This window comes from Hirundo rustica, chromosome 1 (genome assembly GCF_015227805.2).
Source record: "Hirundo rustica isolate bHirRus1 chromosome 1, bHirRus1.pri.v3, whole genome shotgun sequence".
NCBI lineage: Eukaryota > Metazoa > Chordata > Aves > Passeriformes > Hirundinidae > Hirundo > Hirundo rustica.
Window position 1 is genome coordinate 129,043,138 of NC_053450.1, and position 19,056 is coordinate 129,062,193.

Below are 19,056 nucleotides of genomic sequence, written 5' to 3' on the forward strand. Positions count from 1 at the left end.
CCAATGGCACTTCGGTCCCGCTAAGAAAATAACTTTACTTAAAAAAATCAAGATCTTTAAAATGTAGTGGTAAAGTTTCAAAGGCACTGACACCAAAACTGTCACCTAATTGCTGCAACTCTCTAGCCCTTCACTGCCACCCTGGGCAAACAGCAAATTGACTGTTCCATTTTTAGGGGCCATGATCATGAGGTGCAGTTGTATTTCTACTGGTGTGTTTGAAGTTTGTTCCTTCTGATTTGCTCCTGTGAGATTTCAAAATAGCAAAGCTGCAGCTGTTTTCCTTGTTAAAAGGGTTATATCTTCAGCCTTCTCTCATGCCTGAAAGAAGCTGGATTTTGCCCAGCTGCAAAACTCTGCTATTCTCTGAAGGTTAACAAGCACTGGACAGCAAGAAGGTAGGAAATTATTTCAGCTTTGGTGTCCTCTCAGAAAACACATGGAACTGTTGTCTTTTGCAGTAAGGGAACCTAAATCAAGTGAGCCTGAATGACTTCAGCAATGGCAGCATGCCCAGATGAGGAAATCTTTGCAAAAAGGATAGTCCCAGACTACAGGGCAGAAGCGTGGCTGTTCAAAAAACTGTAATTAAATTGATACCAGAGACCAACAAGAATGAGAGCTTTGTGTGCTTTTGTTTCTTAAGGAGACTCTACCTTTACTTCAGCTTCCACCAGTTTTGGGGTCTAATTTTACACAGAATTCTATCCCTGAAGAAAGAGGAAAGATAACATGTCTGATGTCCGCATCAACAAAGCATAACTTCCTACTCAATCTGACCAGATTGAGAATGGAATGATGAGATGACCAAATGTGGGTCTAAAGACATAGTTGTCAGTTATTAATGGAAAAGCTGATAGTTCAGTTTAAAGGACTACTATTACTTCTGCCAAATTCTCTGCTGATGATGCCAGAATTTCACCATCAAATCAGTCCTGCTATGGTATAGATAACTCACAGTTCTTGATGCTCCGTCTGCTGTCAAACTCTGGCTGAGGCACTGAGTTACCACACCGGTCAGCAGGCTGCATTTCATCCCATACACTCCCCGGTCCAGGATAACAAGGTAGCAGTCACATGGCCACAACATGGCACGCTGCCCCCGCAGATCCAAGGGGAGTTTCTGCCCACAGCCACCCAGGGAGACACTCCTGGGGCTGTGAAGAGCAAAGCTACTGGAGACTAACCTAGCCCACTCCTCAGAAAACACCTGCAAGGCAGCAGTACCTGCATACAGGTGGTGCTGAAGTTCCTTAACAGATTTGGTCTGTCTCTGGAAGTTTCTTCATTACGAATAACTGCGTGGGGATAACCTACAAAAAAATTAAAAGATTATTTTACGAATCTTTCTTCACATCTGCAAAGCTTTTCAAAAAGCAATAGAAGTGTGTGTCAATTACTGCGTGCAGCAACAAGCAAAGCAGCGTTTGCAAGCTCCCTCCTGGGAAATGAACTGGTCAGAAGAAATTTTGTAGCTGCTTGGACCCAAAGGCCAGTATTGGCTTCTGTCATTTCTGTTCCAGCCTGGCTGTAGCAGTTGACTCTGGCTGGATGCCAGGCACCCACCAAGGCCTCTCTATCACTGGCCTTGAGAGGAATGATAAAATTTGTCTTTACAAACAAGCCCTGGGTCTGCTGGTAGATAAAACTAGCACTGAGAGGTAAGAGAAACAATGGAAAGGATTCTACTGATTGATGAATGGAAAAGAAGATACTTGCCTTTACAAACAAACTAGGTTTGTTTGTAAATGAAATTGAATATTGAAAGATGAAAGCAACAATGGGGAAAACCCCATAAATCCCATAAAAATTAAAAATTAGGGGGGGGGGTTATACATTAAAAGGGGAATCTTAAGTCTTAGGCATTTCGGGAAGTCTGCACCTCTCAAGTACCTCAGCCAATGGGGAAAGAGAGAGGGAAATGCAGCCGGGAAATTAGGATAAAAAAGAGGCTGCATCCTCTGAAAAACTGAGACCCCAGGGGAAATGCCCCATGGCCTCTCCCTTTATTTGAATAAAGTAAAAGGACTCCTCTGTCTCCTTTTTGGATATAAACCTCTGGTGTTCATGGATTAATTTTCCTAAAAGCCTCCACTGCTGGACAAGTGAGAGAAAATGTAACAAGGGGTTCATGAGCTGAGATAAGGTTTGATAGAGATCATTCACCCAATACCATTGGCAAAACAGGCAAGAATTAGAGATAATAATTGAATTTATTACTAGCAAAAGCAGGATAATGAGAAGTAAAATGAAACATTAAAAGCACCCTCCCCCCTCCCTCCTTCCTTCCCAGCTCCATCCCCTACCCCAGCAGTGCAAGGGGACAGGGAATGGGGTTATGGTCAGTTCATCACCCGTGGCTTCTCCCGCTGCTCAGGGAGAGGAGCCGTTCCCCTGCTGCACCGTGGGGTTCATCCCACGGGAGACAGTTCTCTGTGAACCTCTCCAAGGTGAGCTCATCTCAGGAGCACCAGCTCCCTGTGCCCTGCTGTGGCATGGGTCACTCTTCCATGGCATGCAGTCCTTCAAGGACAGGCTGCTCCAGCATGGGCTCCTCTCTCCACAGGTCTCCCACAGCCTCCTGCCAAGCATCCACCTGCTTTGGTGGGGGACTCCTCCAGGGGCTGCAGGTGGATCTCAGTGTCCCTGTGGCCTTCTATGGGCTGCAGGGGCACAGCTGTCTCACCATGGTCTGCTGTCCTGTTTTGTCTTTCTAAATTGTTCTATGCCCATGTCCAGTGATCCATGATCAGTGCCAGATCACCTCCTGCCCCTCCTTCTCCAGTGATCTTCATGTCAGCATAGTTGTTCTCACATACTCTCACTCTGCTCTTCTCTGGCTGCAATTACAACTGTGCATTTTTTTTTTTTTTCCCTCCTTCTTAAATCTCTTATCACAGAGGCTTTACCATCATTTCTAACTGGCCCAGCCATGACCACCAGCACATCCATCTTTGGAGTTGCCAGGGATTGGCTCTTACATGGAAGAAGCTTCTGTCAGCTTCTCACAGAAGCCACCCCTGCAGCACCCCTCCACCAAAGCCTGGCCATGCAAACCCAATACAGTGGCCTTCTAAATAACTTAAGCATTCAGCAATGCAATCTTGTATTCCTTCCTCTCTTAACAAAGGAAAAAAAAATTTTTTTTTAAAAATATATATATATACACACACAGGGCTGAATATGTAGGGATGTGCTAAAAGAACATGACCCAAGCTATATCACTTCCTCAGCCTGGCTTTTCAGGCTGTTGTCTTCTGCAATGAAAACAAAGCTTTGGGGAACAGGAGTCTTTTCTCTGTGCTGCTGTCCCATACTGCCGGCAGCTGCCTCTCCCTGCTTCTCTGAAAGGTGACAATTCCCCTGGCTGGTCTAAAAAGGGTTCTATCTACAAGGAAGAAAAGGTAGTCTCAGTTTTGTTTTGACTCCAGATCCTGGAAGTGGGAATCAATGGTGTGATTTCACACAGATTTACATAGGCAAGCTTAGCAATTAAAGACAATTCCATAACAGGAGCAATGCAGCTTAAAGGGTGGGTTTAGCAATGCCATGTATTATCTACACTATGCTTGGATTCACAAAAGTGTCAAGATACTTTCATGGGACAAACGTGGGTCAAAAAAAGGCATTTTTCACCTAAACACTTGGCATTAAGTTAGTAACTAAGAATGACTATTGCATTCCTTTTCAGCGACAAAGCATTTCATAATACTGCAGTTGATTCAATATTTGAAAGAGTTTGATGTATGAAGATATAAACACATTAAAAATTCAACTGATCCCTAAAATATTTAACAAAAAATGGTTATTTCATAACACATCTTTCACAGGAGGATGTTAAAACAGAAGTTTGGAGTTTGAGTCAAAAAAAAATTCAGATATTGGAGACTGAAACAGTGATCCTTAAAATAAATACTGAGAAATAGCATTTTAACAAATAAAATGAAAATATCCTGAAGTCTTTCTTCTAGCTAACATTATTGCTATACTCTATCTTTTATAAATGCCATCTCCTCAGCTGCTAATTAGTGTTTCTTATTCCACAAGAGTTTTAAGCTCTTGCAGAATATTGTCTCAAGTAGCCTTCCCAACTTCTGATGATTCATGTTGTCTTTGTATTTTACTCTTTCCAAGCCACTGGAATTGGCTGCTTTTAACTCGATGTTACAGCCCCAATCTGCAGACTATTTCTTGCCAGAACTCCCGCAGGTATCCCTCCCATGTACAGAAATGAAAGCTCTGACACTGATCTGGGGAAAACTTTTCAGATCAAAGTAGTAAGTAATTTGCCACAAGTTATTAGACTTGCTACATTGGTGCTTCTCCACATTTCTCTCCATTATGAGAATAAAGATGTTTCTCCCAAACTCCTTCCAATTGCTCAGTCACAGGGTAGAACAAAAGATAATTTCTCTTGGTATCTCTCTCTGCAAATTTCATTTGATACTAACGTTATGATACCCACTGTAAAACCTGCACAACTTTATGCTGTAAAGTGATATACTTTATTTTTCCAATAGAACCTTGCAGAATATGTAGCATTTTTTTCAGTTGTATTTCCTTCTTTGTGTGACTTGTTAGAACACGACAGTCTGCACTGCTTTACCTGAAAGAATACAAAAAATGAGGTGCTATCAGCTTGTTGTTCTGACACACTTCTCTTCTACCAAAAGATGGCAGACATAGTACATAAATTTTCAATAATATACTGAAAATTACAATTATTAGGCCAATATGTATATGAAGTTCCCTATTGTCCTCATTGGCATGAACCAGAAAAAAGTGGTCTCACTGTACCATTATCTGCTACTGCATTCATGGCATGCTATTAGTTCATCACTGCAGCTCTTTCAAAACAACATGACTTGGCAAGAAAAATAAAATAATAAAAATTTGATCAGGCATAAAATTGTTGTATTTTTGGTTAAAGTGCATAACACTAGCACAATATAGGTAAGATACAGCTTTTGCTTTTATTCAGCTGCTTTGTATGCTGTAGGTATAAATGAGACTTAAGCCAAGCATTAAAACTGAACCTTTCAGACGTTAATGTGATGATAGCTGTGTTATTATGAGCCTAATGATATCTACTGCACACAAGAATACATAGGTGTCATGCTGGGAAACCAATGATCTAGCTCTCATTCTGACTGCAGGCAAAGAATATCTCATCAAAGCTATAAATTTCATGACTCTGTTCCCAAATTTAAAACCCTTAAGGAAATGGCTTTCATGGTTCAACAGTTTTAAAGGGTTGCTCTTACTTGGCTTTGTAACAAGGAAATTAATAGTTCTTCCAAACAAATCAGAATTATGCCATAGCTACATGCATTTTCATGCTGTTGCCTTCAGCATTTCACTTCCTTCCCCAGATAACATCACTGCAGCATCCACACTGAATTCACGGTGGGGAAACGTTTATTACCTGCTATGATTTCGCTCTATAGCCTTAGATAGGCGATAGAAGTCGTTCACTCATTGTAAAAATTGTTTTTATTAGGTCATGTGAAATAGAGTCAGTTTCTAATCAATTTTCACTTTTCAGAGTAAAACCAGGGTGAAAACCCATCCAGCCTAATGTCAGGGAGAGTTAGTTTCTCTAGTATGATGCAGAGCAACCAACCAAGAGGTGGCCCGCTTATGGGACAGCAATAAGAAGAAGCACTGAAGTGAGATACTTCTCTGTCAGCATGGTTTTCTCCCTTCAAAAATTCCTACTGTGCAAATATTGAAGCTCTTGAGAGGGAATAATCACGTTAAATAGTTTTCTTAATTTACAAGTATAGAAATGCTTTCTAATGAGCAGAAAATGAATATTGTATTAGGATTAGCCACTGTATGTGACACTTTGTGCACATAAAACACTACAGTTTGTGCTGTTCAGGAGAAAGATCCTAAATGAGCACCAAATGTTCAGTGTAGCAATACGTTTCAATATATCATTAAGACAAAACCAAAATACTGTGGATTCTCATTAAGTCATAAGAAGCTACACATACACTGGGATTAAAATACCAAGATATATTTGCTTTTGTCCAGAATGCTTAAGACTGCACATTTTAGATTCAAATATTTCAATGCCAATGAAGCAAAACAGGAAAGTAACAGTATCTGTTTCAAAAGCAACTTTGATTTTTCAGCTCATGCCAATCATTTGGAGCCCTATGTTTAATGTAGCAATACAGCATCCAAAGTAAGAATCCTTGCATGACAACAATTAGGTAATGTACTAAAGAGATTAATTTAATAACAAAGCATTGCACATATATTGACAATACAACATAAACTACACTCTCATAAATCAGAAATATTACTCTAAGTGATTGACAAGAACTTCCACACCTCAAATTTTTGATATCCCCATGAGGGAGTGGAAAGGTTAGACATTGTTTTTAAGAACAAAAATTATAGTAATAGAGAAATTTGCTCTTCTTTGAGGATGAAGTAGTTGCCTGTAATAGAAAACAGTGTTGGAGTCAAAAAAATTCTCCATAGCCCACTGTTCCACAGGAGGGAAAAGAACAAACATGGAGGACGGAACAAAAACCAACAGCAATCCATCATTAACTGCACAAAAGCAGTGAATTTGCTTTAATATGAGGAAAATGACCGTTTCTCCTCAAGCACAGAAAACATAATTATCCTCTAAGCCACCCTAAAATAGCTATCACTAATGCAATCCAGAAAACTGCAATTCCCAACTGGGGAGCATCATCACTGTCATGCATGAGAGGGATGCAGTGGGAAATAAGTAGTTCTCCATCTAGACTTTCAGAACAGCATGTAACTCTTAGAATTAAATAACAGAATAGAGGGAAAGAGAAATAAAGAGGACATAATAACTGGCTGCTTGGGCACAGGTACCGAGGGATGTCTGTGTGTATTTGCATACAAAGAATATACTGCTCCACAAAAGTGACTGCAATCAGCTGAATTAAAGCTGCCTCAAGTTTTGCTCTTCCCATCTCTGAGGTGGGCTTTGAGCTTACTCAGATAAGCTTTGAACTTCGTTCTGCAGGAGCTAGGATGTTTTCAGTACCCAAGCTGGCTTGTGTCTGACTGCAGCACGGACACACCTTTAATAAAAGTCACAATATTCTGCATCAGGTTTACACCTTAGTTCTGCTGAAGAGTAACACCCAGAAGCATCATGTCAGAATCATGTAGCAGGGCTGCAGCCATCTACTTTACCCAATGCGTTGTAACAAAAACTCCTCTGGACTCTGAGGAGAAAAAAATATATGGTGAAAATGTAATTCGTACTGGTAGTTTGAAAGCTCAAGAATACACAAAAACATCAATTCAGCTTCAAATTTTAACTAGAACAGAATCAAAATAAACAAAGCCACCTATTCGATATAGCCTTCATCTGATCCATTTGATCTCTATCAGTCAAACACTTCTCCCCATCTGTTAAGTAAACATGTCTAAAGCAACTTATTAAAATCAGTTTCCTACATTTTTCTGGCAGGGATGAAAGTAGGACTGCATTTCAATTCAGCCACATTCGTCTCAATCTCCACCCCAGCTAACTATGGTAAAAGTACTGGTTATTATTTTTCAGTGAAAATGTCTCAATTCCCATGTTTGAATTTTGAAGCAAATATCTTAATCAAGAGACAGGTTAACAACACTGACTGTAGACTTCTGGTGATGTACTTTGGAATTAGCTAAAAGTCCGGCTTATTATCCCTCATATTAAATCTTTGAAGAACTTAGGAAGATATGGAAATACTCCTTTAAAGCTCATCAGAGCTCTGCATCAAATGGAAGCAAATGTTATCTTTCAATGTCTGAATTGTTTTCCTCAGGCAGGTGTTCAAGAGCCAAGTAATGCCTTTTCATACAAAACCTGAACAGCAGATAACCACCCTTCTCTTCTCATGCACCTGGACAGTCCTGGGCTGTCCCAGAGCTTAGACTCACAGCAAAAGGACAAATGTGCTGCCATGGACTGAAAGGAAATAAGCTTATATAAAGATACAAATACATTGCACAACTGAGGCCCTATCTGTTAATTTCAGGCAGGATAAACCCAAACATCAAGTGCAACAACTGCAGGCTAAAATTCATCTCAGTCAGTAACTCCCCATCATTACGTTTCCTTTATGTAACCTCTACGTAAACTCCCTTCTCTTACCTTTTTTAATAAGTTACTAGTTGTGTTCTTCAGAGGCCTTTCAGCCTGTTCCACTGGACATCCTGCCCCTTCTTAAGATCATGATGAGAACTAAGGTCTGAGAGCTACTGTTTTCTGGGTTAGCCTGAAAAAATGAAAAGCATTCCCTTTGTTTTCACCTACCCTGTGATCCTTCACGTCACTGCACAGAGAAGTCCTGCATCCTAAATCTCTGCTTCTGTCTTTCCTAAATCTGTCTCTTCCACTGCAATGAAGAGAAAATCATATTCCCCCTCCTCTCTGAGATGGCTACAGTGCAAGATCTGCACCGAACGGTCCAATGCTGAATTTATTTTATATGGTAATTTACATGATAGCTGCATTTGTTAAAATGAGATCTAGTGTTATTAAACTCCTGTAGAGTAATTGTGATTGAAATTTGTCCATGAGCTGTACACATTTGAGCCTCATAAACCAGAAAAGAATTCATAAAAGATATTGCTTACGCACAGGCATGTTTTTTCTTAAAATATCTGAAAATATAATTTACACAGAGAGGATAAAATTTGGGATGGATACTATTTACAGTATGATTTAATTAACACAATGCAAAAAGAACAGTAAAGCAAAGGTAAATTAGGAAAAAAAATTAGGACTATATGAAGAAAAGTTATTTTAGATATTTATTACTCACTTGAAGGTCTAATGACACAGAAGTTATTTTATTTTTTTAGAAGGGAAAGATTGACATGAGGGAATTAGACCTGCGTAAGGTGGTCTAATCAAGACAAAAGCTTGACATTCATCAAAAGACAATGATCACATGAAGATGGAAGAGGTTTACATAAGGAAAAGAATAATGCAACAAGAAACCGATTAAAAAATCACAATACAAATGTAAAGCAAATTACTTCTGAAAAGGTACCATACATATCAAAAAATTTTTGTCTCTACCTACTCCTCAGAAACATTTATTTTAATCACTGATCAGAAGAAATTTTGGAACTCCTTTAGTAGAACATATTTATCTAACTTTTAAGAATCAAAGCTCTTGCTCAGAAATACCAAAATATGTCTGAGTTATAACTATCCTTTAAGGATAACACTGCTTTGCAGAGTAAAACATAAAATTGGTCTATTTGCTTAGTAAATGCTACAAGTGATGAATAACCCATCAGCTTTCCATAATGTGTTCAAAAAGTTTTCAGAATTTTATTGGAAAAGTACTCAGTTCTGATAATTCAGCTTTTAATGTAATCAAGAATATCACCAGGAGCTACTTAATTAATTCCCCAGTGCACCATGAATTTAATTTTCAATGACTTTATTGAGAACCTTTTTTTGTTAATTTTACAATGAGAAACTATAACCACTGTTACACAACTTGCAAATATTTCAAACAAGACAGCAATCTCCTATTTTTTGGACTTTTTCTGTTCCAAATTCAGCTCCTGAGATGGATTTTCTGCTTCAGCTCCATTTTCATCTTCCTGTAAAAGAAAATGAAAACCTGAACATTAATCAATTTATTGAAAAAATACACTTTTTCTGCTTATGCAGGTGTATGGAATTCTGTACAGTCTTTAGCCATCTTTTGCCTGACTAATAAGCATAAAAATAAGCAAAAAAGTAATTCATTCAAGTGATTGGTTTTGCTCAAGAGTTTAAATAAAAGTGATAAGAAATTTAAACAAGTCTAATTGCCTACATTTATAGCAGAAGAATAATTTAATGAGTAAATATTTTACTGACCATTTTACTGGGTAGTTACATAAAGAAATTATTAAATCACATGGATGACAATACATTCAAATGCCTACAGCAGACAGTATTACACACCTTTCCTTTGTTCTTGACCAGAGGCTCCCACTAAATTACTTTTGAATGCAAGAGCTTTCATCATTGTACTAAAAATTACTTTTGAAAAGCACCTGCCATTGAAAAATGTTTCATTTTTTTGCGACCAGATATGTTTACTTCACCATTTGATAAAAGACAATAAATTTAACTTCAGAGACACTTTATATGCCGCAGCATCGTATTTTTGTCCCATCTAGCATATTTTCTTGACAGGTCTGCCAATTTTCCAATTACTTGTACCACCATATGTTATCTGAAGATCAGTCAGGTCTAAAATAGGAAACATGAGCATGTCAGGCAGCAGCATCCTTACAATACTCTACAGCTTCAGCTCCAAGAGTAAGGCTCATAATTCACTATGGCTTCCTCTGGATCTCACTGAAAAAATGAAGTAACATCATAATGCCTGTTTCCATAGGAATGGGTACTATTTTGTGTCCAGTACAAAATCGTGACCTCCAAGGTATAAATTACGCAAGAGTGAGAAAACTGTTTTATAAGGCAACTTGCAACTCATCACAACATGAATAGTCCTTATGCCAATTTCAAAGAATGACCATTTTTCTAGTCTGCATTCTAATTCAATTTATAGAGAATCTTCCCCATTCCAATAACACAAAAAAGAAATGAACAGACATTTAGAACTGAAGAAGCATCCTGACTGCTGTAACAGCACTCATCACAAGCCAACAGTTGAGAGAGAGGCTGCACCAGGGACATTTAGGTGGGACCCAGTAACCCGAGGTATATTTTCCTGATTTAAAAGAACATTTTCATTTTTGTAGGAAAATAACTTTAACCGTTTGCATCCTAGCCCTCCTTTCACCATCAACAAAATGGAACAGTAGAATAGAGCAGTAGAAATCATTTTAAAATGTGATCTTGTAATATGTTACACCCAACTGTAATAAAATGGAAAAGCTATAGTTGTTCTCTTGAGGTAGCAGATACTCCAAGCCATCATGCCTCTGTATCCTCCTCCTACTGGGGACAGCCCTGGCACTGAGAAATATTTACATGACTGACCACTAAAAGCTTTTTTTCTTCTCTTTCTGGACCATCATCTCTTCAGCTACCTTTAAAACATGTAGTGCAGCCTGTGGCTCTTTTCATTTAGCTGAGAAAACATTTCTGTGCCATGTGTGTGAAACTAAACATTGAAGATTCATTGAAATCAGTAGTGCAAAATGTATTAAAGAGAGTGCATGTATAGTGTACATACAGAGGTCAAACTTGAAATGGAAACACACATGGCAGAATGGGAAATGACAAAGGAGTAAGGTGTTACCAAGTTTACTGCTTACAGGTGAAATAAGAATATTGTGGAATAAAAAAGCACTCACAGAAGCTCTTGGCTGCTATGGAAAAACAGCCAGGTTATTTAATGAAGAATGTGTCAAAATAAGAACAGCAAACCTGCATGTTTCTGAAGGCCCCTATCTACCGCAGTTGTATCCCAGCTGACCTCAATGCCAACTAATTCACCTCCCTAGCACACAACTTGACATTATTTTGATGTCCTGACTTGTGCTCCCTCATAGAGAAATATAAACCCTACACTATCCACTATCACCCTTTCCCACAACTCTTCACATATTGCTTAGGGCTTCCTCTCCTAATAGATGGAGCATGCAGAACTTTCAGAAACAACAAGGCCAAACCTTACCTCCAACATTACAAGAGGGTTAAGGCACATTAGGCACAGTACTGAATATTGGCTTCCTGAGTTTTTTAATTGCAAAAAAGTTTTTATCCAATGAATGAGGGTTTTTTTAGAGAATCTTTGTGTAAATTTGAAATGTTTAATTCTGTGCTCAAAAGGTCATGCTTGCACTCTGGCAGAATTCCCAGGTTACAGCAGCAGCTGCAGTGATCAGTGCACACTGAGATGCAGAAATGACGGCTGCTGCTGATGGCAGCTCCACAATTTGCTTGGGTTGAATACTCCAGATGGAAGCATCAACTTTAGGATATTTTGCAGAACTAATACATTTCCTTTGTTGATTTCCTGTTGCTTCAACCAAGTAAAACAGTCAAACAGGTAAAATCTACCAGCAGAACATACATTTGATTTATGTGGGCAGATTACAATGCACAAGTCATCCAGATGCCTGGCTGATTTTTTAAAATTTATTGTTATTTTTGCATTTTTATGCACAAAAACTTTCTGACTAGCTTTGCATTGAACTATGCTCCACATAAAACATCTTAATTTTGGAAAAGTGTTTCCACTCCACCTTGTTTTCTAAGAACATAAACACATTTGGAAACAGAAACAGAAGTTTGGTATCTCTGAACACAAGTGTCTGTTGTGCAAAATTCAGAGTAATGACGTTTGATCCTGCTCAGAGCATGAATTAGCAAGGGGAGAAAACTTTTCCTTGTTAGACATGCCTTGAGCCAGATCAGTTCCCAGGCCTGTGCACTGCCACATGAACAACAGTGCCAGCACAAACAAGATGGCAGAAAGGATATTTTGGGGACACTGGAAAATATGAACCACCAGTGCTGGCATTCATGCAGCTTTCTATCAGAAAAGAAGTGACAGCAGAGGCCTCACAATGGCAATATTAGAATAATTTGGGACATGAACCTCTACAAATTATAAGAAATGTTCTAGTACTGCCAGTATGCTTGGGGAAGATCTGAACTGGCAATTTAGAGCGCATATTAACCATACTGTAAGATGCGAAGACTCATTATTATTTCAGTTTGTTGACCATGCAAAATTTCTATGAAACGCTTTACCTTTTTTTTAGTAGCCCAAGAGGCAGCCCAATGGTTGCACACAGAATGCCAAAATGGCTGGAGTTTCTAATATCATTGTAAATGTTTGAATTTTCATCTACATAGCCTATATAGCTTAATTACCAAGAAATTATGCAAAACAGACAGCAGATTAAATATTTTTAATATATTTGTTTTAGTAATTACCACCTATCATTATCATTATGAAGCATTTAATTCTAATGAATGGCAAAGGAAAAGCTTTTATTTTTATGTTATCTGTTACAAAACAGTCCGTGATGGCTATTTGTAAAGTTTCTGTTACCAGCAGCTACACAGCAGACAGAATACTGAATTCAGGTTTCTGCCCACAGAAATCCAATTCACATTATTTTTATTGATACCTAACATCTCTTTTTTACATTTTTATTTCTTTTTCTTACAGCCACCTATGACTGTAACATCTAGTGTTTTCTGTACTAAAAATCCTAAAATCAAAGTAGCAGACGCCACAAGGTAAACTTTTAAAGTAGTTCTTGCCATCGGATGCCAAAAATCCAATTTATCTCAGTATCTTTTGTGACTACACACAACCATAGTCTCAAGTATCATATAGTGAATACACTCAACAAAAAGATGCCTCTGCACAGATCTGGTGACTTGCAATAGTCCAGAGAGGTGAATCCCTCAAGACTGTACTACTTCTACTGAAAAAGTGCACTTAAGAGGCCAAAGATTATTTTAATATTGAAATGAATGAAGTTTACTAGTCTGGAATTGATGCTATTACAGATTTACAAAACCAACAGGGATAAGGAAAAGCATGAAGAGCATTACAAAGTGCTGCCAAACCCAACACTCTGAACTGAAATGCCAGCACAGGAGCTCCTTAAGCCACTGGACACCTCATTTGCATCCTGATGACACTGATGGAGAAATGGACCTTCCACATCAGTTTTCCTAATGGTGCCTTTGCCCTAGCATCCCACCTTTTCTCTAGTGGAAACAAGGCACTGGACTAAAGGGTCCTTTAGATGCTCTACAGGTGTTTTCAAATGTCTTATGGGCATCTCAGTCTATGCTTGGTAGCTGAGCATTTAAGAGTCACAGCAAATGAATGGGGCCAAGAATTTAGAAACTAGACCCTAAAACCCATAATTAAGTGTTTGATTTATTGAAGTATTAAGCAGGTTTGCTGAAGTTAATGAGAATACTTCGATATTTAGATACCTTTAGGTGACAAAAACCTAAAGGTAAGAGTCTGACTTTTAAATTCTGTTTCTAAAGTTTTGAGCTGACAGTTGAGAAAGACTGTGATACATTTCCATCTTCTTTGAAAGCATGTTTAAGGTCAACCACATCATTCTCTACCAAAGAATAATGGATCTAATGCAGAAAGCTATTTTTGTAGTAATTATTCCAGAAGATACCCTTACAGACAAATTCTGAAATGAAAAAAAAAAAAAAAAAAAAAAAAAAAAAAAAAGAAAGAAAGGAAGGAAGGAGGGAAGGAAGGAAGGAAGGAGGGAAGGAAGGCAGGAAGGAAGGAGGGAAGGAAGGAAGAAAGCAAGCCTAGAAATAGGGGTTTGAGTATCCCTTTCTCTTTTTACCCCCTCCAACCAAGTTCCTTCAAAATGTCTGAGAATTTCTTTTTCCTCCATTAGTTAATGAAATGAAATCTGGAAAACGACAATTATTAACTATACAGGAAATCTGACACTCTTCTGCAAATAGAACAGATTGCACATTAATTAACTGTGCTAGGACATGCATCAATTCCCAGTTCTGTTTATTGCACTACACCTTTAATATCTAGAGTTGCATGACAATATCACGTATTTTGCTAACCAATATTCTAAACTTAATAAACAGCTACATATTACAGGATTATGTAATGAATCATCTGAATAATAAGAAAGTACGCAAAACACAAAAATGCCCTGCTGTAAGGAAGAATGACTAAAGGCTTGTCTCTGCAAGTACATCTAGAAATAGCATCTCAAAAGCACTCAGGACCAAATTCTGATACCAGTACTTTCTAGAGTATCTTAACCCAAAAGACCTAAAATATGACTAACAGACTAAAGTATAAAGGATGCTCAGCTGGCATTTCATTTCTTGCCTCACCAAATCTAGCTAGAAAAACACCAGTTGGAAGTAGGTAAAAATACTTTCAATACTCTTAAAAAATACATCAGGAAAAAAAGGAATTTATTAAATATTAGAGCTTTTGTTTGTGTATGCAAAAGTCCAGCTTCCAAAGTCACACGCCAAATTTGGAAAAAGTGAGTGTCAGGGAAAAACTGGGAGCTGAGACAGTCTCTCTGTTAAATTGCCAAAAGGAAAGCACCCAGCAGTAAAATTCAAAAGCCTTTTTAATTCCAAAGCCTACGTTATCTTCTTCGACAGTATTAACGACAACCCTTGTAATGAACAGTGGTGCAAAAATTAAGTACAAATGGAATAGTTCTTCACCAATGGCTATTAGAAGCAAATATAAATTTCTTGTGATAGATGACAGTTTTCTGTCACCACAGCTCTGAAGTGATAAGGCAGCTGTTTGTTTCCCAAGAAAAGCAGACCCTTGCTACATGGATCATTTTCATAGTGACAGCCTTGACAAGTTTGACATTTGCTTCACAAAGAATTCTAAAGCAGCCATCAAGAAAATGCCCCCTTTGGGACCACTGGATATCTGACAGTTGTACCTTTTAATGCACAGTGCCATTAATTCTTACTGTCAAAGCCCACCAAAGTCCTACAGCACAATCTCTGCTGATCTGGTACACTATAAAATGGGGGCTATGAAGGGACTAACCATTACAATGTAAGCAAACATGACATCAATTAATTGGAAGCAGCTCTCCATCACACTGTTCAGTGAAAAGAGCGAGTCTGCAGTTTCCTTACCAAGCAGAACAAACTGCCGAGCTCTAGGTGGCAATGCAAGACCAGCAGAACTACTTTTACACTAAAGCTCCTCTTTAAGAAGCTACAAGCAGCTGCATGTTTATTACAAACTCTTTCCTTTAACTCACACTGCTACAAGAACTATAAAGTCTTTTCAAAACGTTTGTCAGTGTTCTGTATTTTCTATTTCCTCGTTGCTAATTCTGATTATACAGATAAATGTACCATTGCAAGAGCCCTTGCAGTCAAATTTCATTTAACGCTTAGTACAGAAGTGGAATTTTATGCCAGATTTCAAATCCTCCATCTGTTCCTCTCCTTTTTAGGAGGCAACCATTCCACTGAGTGGTCCCTTTGGCTGACTGCCACTACAGTTGGGATCCTCTTTAGGGCAGGTGGTGCTTGAAACCCAACCATTGTTTTACAAGTTCAGCTGGTTCTCCTTGAAGAAAGTAGAGGAAAATGTTTCCTCTTTAAGAATTTGAGTCTCTAAAGGTTCAGGATTATGATTATTTGACTGCACCAACAAATGCTTAGATATCACAAACCTGCAACATCAACTAAGTGATGAAATACAACTTTAACAGGACTGTACCGTGCCCATATGGGACAAGTCTTGATTTCCACTCCAGTGTGAGAGGGCACTCTGGTTTTCAAATCTGACACTGTCATGAGTACGATAATTTCTAAGGCAAATTTGTCCTTCAATTGTAATAATTACATCTGTGCATATATAAACATACATGGAAGCCAAAATAGCATTTTCTACTTATGTAGCAATATAATAATCCTTTTCATGAATTGTAAATTTAAATCAGAAAGTTCTACTTTATATATACTGGTAATACTACTACAGAATAATATGTCATAGCCTAGATATGCATATTACAATGAAGATAATTTAAAATATTTATGGTTATACTTTCACTGTATTTACACTATACATTTACTAATTATAAGAAACAAACCTTTTTAATATTTGCATTCTTTATACTAGGAAATGAAATGGCTTCTTAAAATAGTTACATGAGAACAAAAGGTGCTCCAGCCAACAATAAGGAATTACTAGTTCTATTTCTTAGTACTAGTTAATGGAAAATAAAAAAAAGAAAAAAACAAAACAACTAAGAAGCACAAGTTTAATTTTTAAGAGCCCAATTTTTAGGCTATACATGTATCTTGGTAGGTACTAAATGATAGCTGAAGATTATTTCATGCTTTAACTGCTTTCTCAAATAAGTTTGTGAAACATAATCTGCATATAATCTATATCTATAGCTCTTCATCAACAGCTCTGAACATTCTTTGCTTCAAAAATGATTAACCACATTAACTGGAAAAGTATTAACATTCTTCAATATAACAACTGAGTTATACAAAAATCCTTCTGGAAGCTACTGTCAAGACATGCAGACCAAAGTTGAAGGCAGCTGAAAGACATCACTGTAAACATCACTGAAGGACATGTTTATAACAGAAGAAGACAACTCTACCATATAAAAGGAATAAATTTATCTCAGTAACAGAGAAAAAACAGACCCTAATGAAAATGTTTTAGGAAAAATGAGTGCATTGCATGCTTCTGACCAAAATTAATTAGAGTTTTAATGTTTTACATTTCCACCATAATTCTTTAAATGGTGCATTTATTTCATAGTAATAAACATTCGGTTCATTAAGCAAAGTTCAAAATCTGTGTTACTCGCTACATTTAACAACCTTTGGCCCTCGTCTTCTGTACTTCTTGATTCAGGTTTCCAAAGCATTGAATACGCACTTGAGGAACACAATTAAATTTCATGACTCTGCATATTTAGGATTCTTATTTCATCAAACACAAAGGGCAATTAATCTACCATTCTCTACTGAATTTCAACTTTAGTGAGCCATGATAGATACTGAAATGAACTTACAGGAAACACTTAATTAAATTACTGTAAAAAGCATAACTAAAGTTTTTTCCTTCCTTATGACAACAGAAAATGCACATTTAATTGGGAAAACCTACTGCAGTATAATAAATTAAATAACTCGGGAATTCATGAAAATATTGCTATAATGTAACAGATAAGAATTCAGAAATTTCTTCATATTTCATCGGAACATTTCACATGAGTACAGCCATGAAATTCTGTTCATGTTTCAGGATAAAAGTTGGAACTTTCAATTGAGTTAATATGATGATACTGCCTTCATTTTTTAATTTATTTTCCAAAATGTGATATAAGTAAATGTTGTAGAAATTACTTTATATTTGCTGTAATACTGAACTCCTATATTTAGCTGCAATCTGTGAGGCTGCCAGCAAAACAAACAGAAATGAATGAGGCTGTAGAAGCAGATGAAGGCTAGACTGTGAGAGCAAATAGAATCTGTGCTATTGCTGAAGCAATTAAAGACTAGAAAGACTTGCTTAAAAAAACCAAACCAAACCAAAAAAACAAAGCCCCCCTGCAAATTACTTTTAGCAGGTCCCCCAAACACATACTGATGTTTAAATTCAGAATCCAACAACTATAACTAAGCAAATGTTTCAATTATTTCAACAACTTCAACTAAATAAAATCCCCAAAAGAGCATTTTAGGACCTGTAGTGTCACAGTACAAGTCCCATCCATCTCTCATGGAAGATCTGTTCTTTCCTGCTGTTATCATTCATTTAATCTGAATTAACACAAGCATTGCAGACCCATCCAGAAGTCAAAATCATTGCTTTCCAAGATGTACAACATACTTTTAATTTGACTGTATAGAATCACAGAATGAATCACAGAATTTGGCTATGGACTTGAAACCTAACAAGAAATCTATGGCTTTAAAGGTTGGTTTGACAGCATCAGTTGGTCTGATGGTAAAGGAAGTGTTGTAGTTTTCATAATTTGACTTTATTGCTCTATTTAAAGAATCTTGCTCTGAGCCTGCAATCATGCCTGAACAGTCCTGTTTTTTGCAACAGTTTAAATCAGTTGCCTTAGAAGCATCAAGGGTATATTGGTAATAAACACATAGTCAATTTGGAATCAAAATTGTAACATTTAATATACCTCAGTTTTAACAGTTTCAAGCTGATCAGCTTCTAAATTAAAAAAAAAAAAAAAAAGAAAAAAAAAAAGTATCAGAATTAACAGTAGATCTCCTCCAACTCCATTCCTCTTTGCATTTCCAAGTGAGGTTTGAAAGCCAAATACTACTTAATTCAGTGGGTATACTGAGGAATGTTTTGGTAATTTGTCATGATAGTAATGTTACTTCACTGTAACTTTTTGAAGTCAGAATCAAATGAAATTCTTTCAACTACAAAAAATGTGATGTCCAACCATTTAATGTTTCAAATATCATCAAAAGGAACTTTCCAAAAAATGTACCCTGTAAAAGCAGCATCTGCCTTCAAATATACTCTGAAATCCTTCCAAAACCTTGTATCTAAAAATATTTATACA

General features: G+C 37.3%; 1 protein-coding gene across 2 annotated transcripts in view; it reads right to left on the bottom strand.

Annotated features, from left to right (window-relative positions):
- Positions 1 to 8,784: 8,784 nt before the first annotated feature.
- Positions 8,785 to 19,056, bottom strand: part of PHF14 (PHD finger protein 14) — a 163,654-nt gene continuing 153,382 nt past the window's right edge. For both annotated transcript variants that reach the window (XM_040072366.1, XM_040072355.2), the window contains one exon: positions 8,785 to 9,609. In XM_040072366.1, coding sequence (XP_039928300.1) covers positions 9,535 to 9,609 — 75 coding nt within the window. In that variant the 3' untranslated portion in view covers positions 8,785 to 9,534. The remainder of the gene's footprint in view (positions 9,610 to 19,056) is intronic.